The sequence below is a fragment of the Borostomias antarcticus genome, assembly GCF_949987555.1.
Source record: "Borostomias antarcticus genome assembly, chromosome: 6".
NCBI lineage: Eukaryota > Metazoa > Chordata > Actinopteri > Stomiiformes > Stomiidae > Borostomias > Borostomias antarcticus.
In genome coordinates this window covers 29,380,989-29,392,887 of record NC_140239.1, presented here as the reverse complement: position 1 = coordinate 29,392,887, position 11,899 = coordinate 29,380,989, and the positions used below count along the sequence as shown (strand labels likewise).

General features: G+C 43.1%; 1 protein-coding gene across 1 annotated transcript in view; it reads left to right on the top strand.

Moving 5' to 3' along the window:
- Positions 1 to 6,564: 6,564 nt before the first annotated feature.
- Positions 6,565 to 11,899, top strand: part of LOC311310615 (uncharacterized protein) — a gene marked incomplete at both ends in the record, with an annotated part of 15,335 nt that continues 10,000 nt past the window's right edge. Inside the window, 8 exons of the mRNA XM_084440125.1 lie at positions 6,565 to 6,574; positions 7,164 to 7,319; positions 7,879 to 8,124; positions 8,497 to 8,668; positions 9,632 to 9,676; positions 10,309 to 10,894; positions 11,326 to 11,479; positions 11,850 to 11,899. The exon at positions 11,850 to 11,899 is cut by the window's right edge and continues 95 nt beyond it. Of these exons, the coding sequence (XP_084296251.1) occupies positions 6,565 to 6,574; positions 7,164 to 7,319; positions 7,879 to 8,124; positions 8,497 to 8,668; positions 9,632 to 9,676; positions 10,309 to 10,894; positions 11,326 to 11,479; positions 11,850 to 11,899 (1,419 nt within the window). The remainder of the gene's footprint in view (positions 6,575 to 7,163; positions 7,320 to 7,878; positions 8,125 to 8,496; positions 8,669 to 9,631; positions 9,677 to 10,308; positions 10,895 to 11,325; positions 11,480 to 11,849) is intronic.

Genomic DNA, 11,899 nt, shown 5'->3' with positions numbered 1-11,899 from the left:
ATTCTTCATTACATTACAGTATGCTAAAGCTTAATTTCTAGTTCAATATTACTTGCTATTAGTTGGCCTTAGCAAGACTTGTCCTTAGCAAGACCCCAAAAATAATTTTGGTAACCTGAGACTGCATGAGACCCTGTGAATTTATTCGGTTCCTCCTCCCTGACCTGAGCAGAGAGAACAGGCTGTCGTCTGGGTCACTGGGATCCTCCAGGGTTCTCCTGGCCCGGGTTCTGCTCTGGCCCTGGTTCTGCACCGCCACGAGTCACCCTCGTGATAACCGTACCACTCTCTGCAGAACCTTCCGGTCTTGCTGCTCCCATACCAGGCGGTGATGATGTCAGGATGCTCTCAATAGTGAATGCGTAGAAACCCCAGAGTATCTGGGGAGACACTCGACATTTTGAACAGCTGCTCACGTGCTCTAAAGCACAGAATGTTCTTTGCACATTTGTAGTCGTTATGAGAGGTTTGCTTTAAACATTTGGTATTTGTGTTCATACTGTATTTTAAATTGAATGTAAAGTGTGGCGTGTTCACCTCAGACTGATTCAGACTGGTTGACCCCATGACCCCATGACCCCATGACCAAGCCCTACTCACAGTGACATTCCTAATAGGCTCTTCAGACAAGAGGAACATAGGCTCTCCTTACTGCTGTTAATTCCTGCGTGTTTCTCCAAAATACACTGCTGTTACAAGAATATGAGGTGTAGATTTAAGAATAGTAAAGTGTGCGCGATAATATGTATTTTCTTTGTATGATTTATTGACTTTAATCTTGCTAAAGTATGCTTCTTCTTTCAATATAACTGATTCTTGGTGACTATAAATCTGAAATCAAGAATTAGTCCACAGGCTATATTATGTTAACATTTGCATGAACAATAATATGGACCGTTTAAAAGACAAAAGCCACAAACTATCTTATCACACTGGGATCTGAGAATGGCTGGCTTGGTCTTGGATGTATTATTATGATATGATAGCCTTTGAGATACTGTATCTTTCACCATCCTGAGGACCGGTGTCCACATAGGGCCTTTTTCTGAGCGCCAGTGCCTTTTTTCAGCTGTTTCCAGTGAGGAGTAGGGATGAGACGGTATACCGTAAAACCGTGAACCGCGGTATAAAATGTCCACGGTATTAGAACCGTGATATTCCCTGTGTTTACGGTATTACGTTTACGGTATTACACAATAATGCGCTGCTGAAACTTCACATTTCAAGCTGCTTGCAACAGTTAATTTTGTAATTTAATATAAGCTTGCTATTAATAAACTGACACACTAATGTTCAATAAAGCTGTTTTCCTTCAAAGTAAAATACTTGGTTTTTTTATGTCTGTTGGGGAGGTGAAATGCCGTCTACCGTGAAATACCGTAAACCGTACCGTGTAACTAGATACCGTACCGTACCGTAATGCAAAAATCCGTACCGCCTCATCACTCATCAGTGTCTTTTTTGAGCAGCCCCTCCGAGCTCTTCAAGTTGAAAATGTCTGAGCTTTTCAGAAAGGCGGTGGTCTTGTCAGGAAAACCAGTATTGCATGTAGATAGGGTGGGACTCGCCAGCTCTCTGGACTGTTCTCTTATACTGAAATGCCATCTTTCAACAAACAGACGAGGTGGTCTCTGCTTAGTTTTGGAGAGTTTGTCATTGTGTTACTTTAAACCTGTGTTTACCTTACATGTGGGTTTGTCTGTGGTGAACTGCAAAAACGCTGCTCCTCTTAAATAACAATGAATGTTCACATCATGACATGTGTGCAACCAAACCTGCGCAGAAGGAATCAAATTGAGTTCCAGTACTGTATGGATTTTTTTATAATTAGAACAATACATCATACACTAGGCATTGAGCAAATTCTTTAGAGTGGCTACTGTAGGTGGCTTAAGTTGAAATTATAAGCTGTGTTCCCTCAAAAAGATATTAAAAGACTCGCTGTAACTCAAGTACTGTAGGTAAAGTATTCTGGAATACAGCCAAAGAGGTATAAGTGACCTTTCCCTCTTTCAAATAGACAATAGTGCAACACGTTCAGAAGGTAATGAACACATGTACACATCCTGTCAGCACAAAAGAAGAAGGTAACCTTGTCAGTTAAACCCGAGCCCTTTTCCAAGCATTTGTTTGTCTAAAAATACAGAGCAGGCATTCACAGTATGGCTGTGCCATGGTGATTGTATTGTAACTCGACACAAGATCACTTGACATGAAGCCTATAGAAAACATTCAAAAAGACAGTGTTGTGCAACACAAATATTTTTATAAAAAATAACATATAAATTATGAATACTGATTGATAATGAGGAATACACCGCACACTAACATCAGGTGTATCTCCGCAATAATATACAATAATTGTATATATCCTTTACCATTTCCAATGTGCTTTGGTGACCTACTCTGACGGTCAACTCCACTCCACAGAAGTAGGACATCTCCCCCTCAGGAGCGACCCAAAGTAAGCTAGTAGAGAAGGGGGGGGTTGGAAAATAAGTTGGACCACTGCCCTGCTTGTATCATGTGACGCCTCCAGAAATAAACATAAACAGTTGAGCAAGATGTGAGTCTCAGGAACGCGAGCCTCTGACCGAGCGAGTCACATAAGGGCAGATTAACGCTGGGAAGCCAAGTCGTGTCTGTGGATAACAGATATAAAACGGTATGTTTTTCTTTTTAATGGGTTTTTTAGCTTTGCACTTTATTGAAAACATTTCTGCAATATTGTAGCTTAATATGCATGCAGTATGTACTTTTCATTAAGAGATCTTCAAGCATGTGTAGGCTATAGGAGTATTTTCAGACATTAGAAATGAACTCCATATGCATCTATTACAAAAATTATTACTAATTTGAGAAGTAATATAAGGACAATGCATTACCTAATAAATTGATCCAATCACACAATGTCATTATCCCTAATTGTTGCTTTCAAACCATTGGCACAAGGCTCTACTTGCAAGATATGCCACTTTTTTTGCAGAATGGTGTTTTGAATTGACCAAGGCTTTGTTTATTTTGCAGTTACAATCTGCTGTAGGCTACTGTACCACTCTGAGAAACATCAAAAAAAAAAGTGAGTACATTAGAGACAACTACAGCCGTTACTGTCTCTGTAGTTCCATGGGCTTTGGGCTAGCAGAAGTTATAATGATATTCTGTGCTGGGTGAGTTATGAGTGACAGGACTTGAACCGGTGCACTTTAGTAATCAGGTCAGACACATTACCCGACGTCTCATGACATGTGTGGCATAAGCGATATGCAACCTGTAAACGGAGCCCCAAGAAGAATTCTAGGGCACTTTCTAGAGCAGCGGTTCTCAACTGGTGGAGCCTCAGGACCCACATTTTTCCTTGAAGTCGCGACCCAAATTTATTCCACAGCACTCAAATTTATTCCACAAAAATAGAAAAAGTCTGTGACACATAACACAACATTGGCACACGCTAAGGTTAGCCCACTTCCTGTCATGTCTCGTAAATAAATTATTGAAATTATTTAATTTAATTTAATTGTGTGTCCTGCAAAATAAAAACCCAACATTTTCTCTATAAATATATATATTTTAAAATCCCTTAAAAAAAAAGAAAAGAAAGGGGAAACCGCCCACGAGGCCGCGACCCAATCAAAATGGCTCCGCGACCCACCTTTGGGTCGCGACCCACCAGTTGAGAAACGCTGTTCTAGACGACTACTAAAGTCTGATAAATCTTTGCCTGGTAAAAACACTTTTTGGAAATTGTGGAACATTTATAGCCTACATTGTTATTCCATTATTCTTATTCTTATACTTAAGCCTATATCAGTACTTACACTTACACTCAGTGGTGTGGCGTCTGTGATTTCTCTGTCCCTTGTGGCCAAGAGAGGAATTGCATAAACAATTTGGGTCAAAAACACCTGTCCGACATAATAGTAGCCTTGTGAAAGCATATTTTCCTCTGAGAAACTACATAGTCTTGTTCTTGTTATTATTGAGTCAGTTTCTGCAATACTGCACTTTTATGGCTATGTTTATTCTACTAATGTTAATGTTTTTGCTTGTTGCTTCGGGAGACTGTTTTTCCATGGGAACCACTCAGGTTCTATTGGGGGACAGAACAGCAGCCAGAACACAGTCCCTGATTGGCCCGGTCAAAACTTAAGCAGAGAATAATCTTTCGAGATAGGGGGGAGTCCAGACTGATCTGCAGAAACAAAATGAAAGAGCGCTCGCGAGATCAGGATGGTGTCATGAGGCTAACATAATAATTTCAAAAATGAGTAATGATGAATGAATATGAAACACTACATAAAATGTGAGACTTTCAACACTTCTGCTCTATAGTATGTATTGAGTGCTGACCGGTTAGCCACAAAGCAATACTCTCCCCTGGGAGATGAAAGGTCTCATTTATACTGAATCAGAGAAAACGTCTACATGTCCTGATAATGCTAGTCTTTAGGTCTTTAGAGTGGCATATCTTCTATGGGTTGGATGTATATCCACTCTCCCCCAGGCTCGGGGCCAGGGGCTATCCTTTTACCACCCCGAGCCTTGGTGAGGGGTCACCCGGGCTATATCCGGGCACACCTCCAAGAGCCGTGTCACCATTTCGTCATCCACAATCGTCAGAGTGGCAATACGATTCCTGACATCCATGCTACTCTCTTATCCTCCTTGCTCCAGATCCAACATGGCGAGCAGTTTGGCGCTGCCGAGCTCGACTGGTCCCACCCTGGGCTTCGATGACTACAGTCTCTATAACAGCCTGTCGGACGACGAGCTGATGCAGCTGGCTATCGAACGCAGCCTCAGCGAGGCCCACGGCGCGGCTTCAACAGTCGACGCCAACAAAACCCCTGCGCCACAGAACCGTCCGCATCCACCTGCGAGGCGACCCAATCCACCCGTGCCCCGTCAACCCAGTGGACAGAACCCTCCCGCCAATCCGCCCACGCCCCTTCAACATAGTGGACACAATCCTCCCGCCAATCCACCTGATTTGTATGTACCACTTGACATGAAAATTCACCCAACGCATTTCAATTAGTTTCACATTTCACATGAATTTGCACTTGCACTTGAAGCATTGCCAATGACTGTGCATTTATGAATGTATGTTTTTTTTCTGCATCATGTTATGACCAGTTCTTAGGCTCAGTTCAGAAGGTAGCACAATAGATACATCTGCATACAAGCATGCTGGCTTAGTCCATATGAATTGTTCTTTTAAAGCAGTTTGCAAATGTATGCATGAGAATGTCTCAAGGTAAAAAGGAATGACTTGGCCAGCCAAGCATTATTTGTGTCTGTTGAGCTAATGTATGTTTACCTGCTACCTACTGTACCAGCTAGCAGGGAGGCCCCAAGTATCAGCTGATGTTATACAACTTGTCTAACTGGCTGGTTCAACTGGTTCTCAGCGAGCTACGTGCTGAACAGCTGTTCCAAGTTCTCTTGCCAGCACTGGCCCTTGCCCAATGGGCATTATGGGCAAATCTCCAAGTAGGACAGTGTTAAAAGTTCAAATGCCACCGCCAGAAAAAAATAGTAACACTTAAAATAATATTTATCATCCCCATGCTCTCGAATCTAAGAATCGACATGGATGACATTATCATCTACAGTACGGCCACAGCACAGCCTACTTAACCTACCAAATGCTAATGAAGGCACATGATGAATATATTCATTTTTCTGGATTACTGATTCATATTGGTGTGGGGAGGATGAGGGAGCTTTGCATAGTAACCATGTGGACAGACTGTAGATGAGAGGGGACTGAACTGTCCAAGAGATCCCAGCATGTGACAGCGTCTATGGTAAATGGACTGCACTTATATAGCGCTTTTCCACCTTAGCGGCACTCAAAGCGCTTTACAATGGCCTCTCATTCACCCATTCACACACATATTCACACACCAATGGCGGTAGCTGCCTTGCTCATAACCTGCTCATTGGGAGCAATTTTGGGGTTAGGTGTCTTGCTCAAGGACACTTCGACATGTGGAAAGTCGAAGGTGGGATTCGACCCACTGACCCTACGATCATTGAACGACCCGCTCTACCAACTGAGCTACAGACGCCCCTGATTACGCCCCTGAGGCCTGATGATATATGTCACTTTTCCTGTAGTGGGAAGGAATTTGACGGTCCTATGAGTCACTTTATCACTGGCAACGGGAAGCGCATGGTGAGATACCGACGAGCAGACGGCACCCTAGAGGTGGCGCCCGAACCAGAGGAGTGAGTCCTGCACCTAGCGACTGGTATACTAGTCACAACCATAACACGTACTGTAAACTACTCTGCATTTTGAAATGGTGAATATGCAGATAGCTACAACATTTTTTTTTTAAACTGCATGTGTTGTTTTTGTCCTGAACTTGCTGGGAAAGATTGATTCCAATATCATAAACCCTAACAAAAGAGTGTGCATTTTTTAATTAAATCAAAAATGGCGTCTAGCCCATTGCATGATAAGCGTGAGGATTTTGATTAGGACTATGCATCTTCTACAACTTACTCGGATGGCTGATGGAGAATTTCCTGATTTGTCTGTTCAAAATACTAGCCATGGCAACACGTATGTTCTATGATACTGTACATGTATGTATGTATGATACAGTAACTTTGTTTGCTTATTAGGAAGATAGACCCTATCGTGAAAGCAATATATGACGAGGACGTAACTGCTGTTCGAGCACTGGCATTGCACCCTGGGAACAATTTGCTGACACCTAACAAGAGTGGATGGCTACCAATGCACGAGGCTGCATATTTTGGTCAAGCCCGATGCCTCGTGATTCTACTGGGGGGTAAGTGTTCTCCAAACTCCAACAATAACCATTTATACCAGAAAAAATGTGATGAAAGAGAGAATCCAGATAAAGACTGTGTCAGTTTTGTCATACAGCAGCGACAGACAAGGTGGTGGAATGCTGAAATGAATCGTTCTAATTTGTGCTCTGGTCATTGAATTTGTGCTCTGGTCATTGAATTTGTGCTCTGGTCATTGAATTTGTGCTCTGGTCATTGAATTTGTGCTCTGGTCATTGAACTCTGCTCTCGTCAAAAAAGAGCGTCTGTGATAGAACGGCGCTAAAGCTGATGGTCACTGCTGCCGCTATATAACTTTAACCATGTCTCCTGTATGCTTGTTCCCGCTCTACTAGCACAGCCTGGGATGATTAACAAGTGCACTCTGAAAGGCCAGACCGCTCTCCTCTTGGCGGTGGAGAGAGAGAGAGTGGACTGTGTGGAGGTACTCCTGGGAAGAGGGGCGGATCCCGAAATTGCCAATAAGGAGCTGGAAACCCCACTTTACAAAGGTGACTCGCCTACACTGCATTTACAAAGGCCTTAACCAATAGTCTATCACTCTGACATCGCAGGTAAACAAACAGTATGCTGCACATTCTGATATACAGTATGCTTATTTTGTGCTAAAGACTAAGCTACTTTTGGAGAGAGGAAAGATCCGCACACTGATATCTCCCAGTTCACTTTATTGGAAAAAAACAAACTTATAGGCCAGGTGCTGGATCTTAGAGTACATACGTTTGGAGAGAGGAAAGATCCGCACTCCGATATCTCCCGGTTCACTTGCTTTGGATGTGCGCACAGCTCTTTTGCCTAAAGACTAAGCTACTGCCAATCCCAGTTCGGGATAAAGCATACTGTATATTGGATGACCCAGCTTCCGGTCAGTCCCAAGTAGAGAATCATTCCAGTGCTTGTTCATAAGCAAGGGTCAACTTCCGCGGCGAAAGAAAATCCACTATGGCGATCGTGCATACTTCTAAGACGTCTTCAGCAGTTGAATGCAGAAAACGCAAAGTCATGGTTGACTCTCTGTCTTTAGACGCTGACTCTGATACTATTCCACAGCTTGTGAGAAGCAGAATGCTGCGATCGTAGCCATGCTTCTAAACCACGGCGCTGGGCCTAACAGGCACTGTATCCAGGGGGGGACGGCCCTCCACGAGGCTGTGTGTCACAAGAGTATAGAGATCTGTGAGATGCTGGTGAAGGCCGGAGCCAAGCTGAACACCAAAAACATCTACGGAATCAGCCCTCTTTTTACCTCAGCCCAGAGCGGAGGCGTAGACACGCTTTGTTTTCTCCTCAAACATGGTAAATTACATTCGGAATATCATGGTATTCCTACAGTTTTCCATACTGTATCAATGTCATTACCTGCTAGTTTTCCTCTAGGCAGGTCTGTTGTGTACATTGATCGTTGACATTGACACACTAGTCTTTGATACCAAAGGTCCTGCTAAATGAGTTCTGCACAGACCTTGTTTATTTTATAAGAAGTATATGTGACATTCCACATGCTCTATCAGATGGCATTAAGGTGTACTGTTGCAAGCCACATATTGTACAACAACAACAACAAGAGTGGAGTTCTTAGAATGAATCACGGTTGATGCGAAGTTGATGTTAAATACATGGGTTATTGAGTACGTATGACGGTATCTATCTGAACATACTCTACTGTAGGTGCAGATATCAACGGCGAGGCCAACGATGGGGCTACAGCCCTGTACGAGGCAGCTAAGAACGGTCATGAAGATATTGTGGAGCTCCTTCTTTCTCAGAACGCCGACGCCAACAAACCCGGCAAGACGGGACTCCTGCCTCTGCATATCGCCGCTCAGCGTGGAAATGATACGTAGGTACAATTGGCTGAAGTTCTCTTGGTTTATACCCAACTCAAAACTTCCACCTGTGGACATTGGCCGGGTTTCCCGAATGCGTTAAGAAGCACTTAACTCCAAAGTACTTCTTAACTCCCATGCAAAGGGTTGCTTAAACAGGGTTCCTTAAGAAGGTTCTTTATCGGGAAACCCGGCCATTATAGTTTTCTATGTCCAGGTATGCATGCACAGTCATGCATTTGTTTGTAAAATGATGATGAAAACAATTATTGTTTCATCTGGAAACTACATGATGTAGTTCCTTCCCTGTCAATCGTCCATATTTTCCAATACAGTATTTGTGTAGAACACGTTTCCTTATGGCAGCCAGGATTAAGGTAAAATATATACTCCTATTAAAGTCGCACAGAAATGATTGGTTCACACAATTTGTCATAGTGTTCACCTATTCAACGATGTATGCCAAAAAATTTACAAAATTCTACTTTTGTTGTAATCTTATATCAAAGTATATAATTTCTTACTTCCTGGAAAACGGTAGGTCACGTGCAATTACGACACCAGGTACCTTAGATTTTAAGCCAATAATCTCACGACATCCACCCGTCAATCAACGCTATCCTTCTATCGAATGTTCTTAAATGTTCTTCTTCTGTCTAATGTTCTTAAAACCCGCCACTTGGCAATTTTCCAATCCAATTCCTCTAAACATTATGTCCCACCCCCATAGCTTGTTTGCGTCGGAAATACGTCAAACTACGGAAGTTAGATGATCTCAAACATTTCAGGTTAGGGTTTAGTTTTGGAGGTTGGATCGTCAAAACCTTACAGCACATGTCAAACACATGAGCAAACAACCTTTTTTGTTACTTGTTTTTTTTTTGTCCAACGTTGGATATACAGGAAACAAAGAGAGAAAAAATATGAGAGTGCTGATGTTTTGAGGCTGGTGTATCTGACCATCTTGCATTTTGCAGAAGCCTCCTGACCTATGATTGCTCCAGTTATGACAAGTCGGTTAAGTAAGTCTGTGGTTCACTTCCATGCCAGAGGTTATTGTGCCAAAGAAGAGCTCTTTTAACAATGAGCTTAACCTCAGCTTTACTCTGTGGAAAAATAGTCTTTGGGTTGCTAAAATAATATGACTGTGTTCTGACATGCATTGTTTGATTCATCTGTAACATCATAGTAATACCATTACTGTCCCTGTCTTTTTCATTCACAGCTGTGTCTGTGCTGGTTCAGTGGTTTACGTCTATTATGTTCTATTAATGTGTGAATTTAATCATTCATATTCAATCCACTGAATGGCATGCAATCCATTATATTCATCCCATATTGTCAATGTGTCTGTAAAAAATCCTGTTGTGCAAAACTTGCAGAGCAATAGCAAGCTATCCATTTACAATATCAAATATATTTGTCTTCCATGTGTGCAAGGTATGTAAACAGCTCATATTTATAACAGTTGCAGTCCAATTGTGTGCCAGTATTTAGACCGCTTAACTTTTATGTGCAGATCTGACAAATTCTCATGATTTGGTCTTTCTTTATATTTTCCTTGTACAGTACCTAACCTCCAACTATAACCTTTTGATACAGGACCTCCAGTAAACATCCCACCCAAGGTCATCCCTGAATTCTTCCCTTTCAGAATCGTGTCCATGCTGATCCCAGCCACCAGAAAGACCCGAGTCTGCCGTACGGGCATCAGCCCCCTTCACCTGGCCGCCGAACGCAACCGGGACGAGATCCTGGAGCTCCTGATCGAGGCCGGCTTCGACGTCAACGCCACGCTGTCACCAGAGCGCTCCAACTTGTACGAGGACCGGCGGAAAACGGCGCTGTACTTCGCCGTGATCAACAACAACGTAGACGCCGCCAAGATGCTGCTCGACGCCGGGGCGAACCCCAACCTGGACATCTTCAGCCCCCTACTGGTGGCCGTGCGCCAGGGCTGCATCCAGACGGTCACGATGCTGGTGGAGCACGGAGCCGACGTCAACGCTTACGTCCCCACGCACCCCACGTCCTTCCCGGCCACCATCATGTTCTGTATGAAGTACATGTCCATGCTCAAGTACCTGATGGACAACGGCTGCGACGCCCTCTCCTGTTTTAAATGCACCTACGGCAGCGGCCCACACCCCCCCATTAAAATCGAACGCTCTGAGAGGGATGAATTGCGCTACGGAGATGCTCACACACACGCACAAACTCGCCAGAAAACTTGTGTTCAGGTAAGGAGTGCAGTATTGGGTATGTACAGTGTGTGGCGTGTTAAGATTTCATTGGGTTAAGGCCGGGAATTTCTCTGGATCGCATTACCTGAACTATAATGCAGCCTGTATGGGAACTAACTTTTTCCTGGTTAACCCTTTAAACCCTGAAAGTACAGTGACATTTCGAATATTAATTGGATTTTCCCTATAATACTTGGAAGCGCAGTTTCTCAGCTTTCAGCAAGTGTTGGAGTGAGGAATTTTTTAGATTTGTTAGATATTTTTTTAATATTATTAAATATTTGTGAGATATTTTTAAAATGTTGCCGGTGACGTGGTCGTATCGAAAGGGTTAAGTCAATGAAGTCCCCAGGTTTCATAATGTGTAAATAATTTACACACTTCCATTTTTCTGAACATTTCAGCAACTATTCATTGCTTTTTCTTAGTTCTGTGAGATGATCTCGGCTCCATCGATATCCCGCTGGGCAGGACCAATCATAGATGTCCTCCTGGACTACGTTGGAGATGTGAAGCTTTGTTCAAGACTTCTGGAACATCTAGATAGCTACCCTGACTGGGAAGTCATCAAAGAGAAAGCAAGTGAGTTTTCCAAAACAGCCATTGAACAAACATATTGTACAATACTGTTACTGTAGCTAGGTAGTAATCCATGTTGACAGACACACATACACGCACGCATGCACACACACACAAATCAAACTTTATTTGTATAGCGCATTTCATACACAGAGGCAACACAATGCGCTTTACAGAGAGCAATGAGGGGGGGGGGTGGGCATAGGTCCCACCCATACATATTCCAGAGGGAAGCAAACACACACACACACACACGCACACACACCACATTGAATATAAAACAAAACACACACACCTACTCAGATACAAACACACCTACAGTATACAAGCTTCAATTATTCTAATATTTCCCCATAATTTTTCTCCACTGCAGCTCCACCACGTCCACTCATGCAGCTGTGCCGTCTGAAGATCTACCAGGAG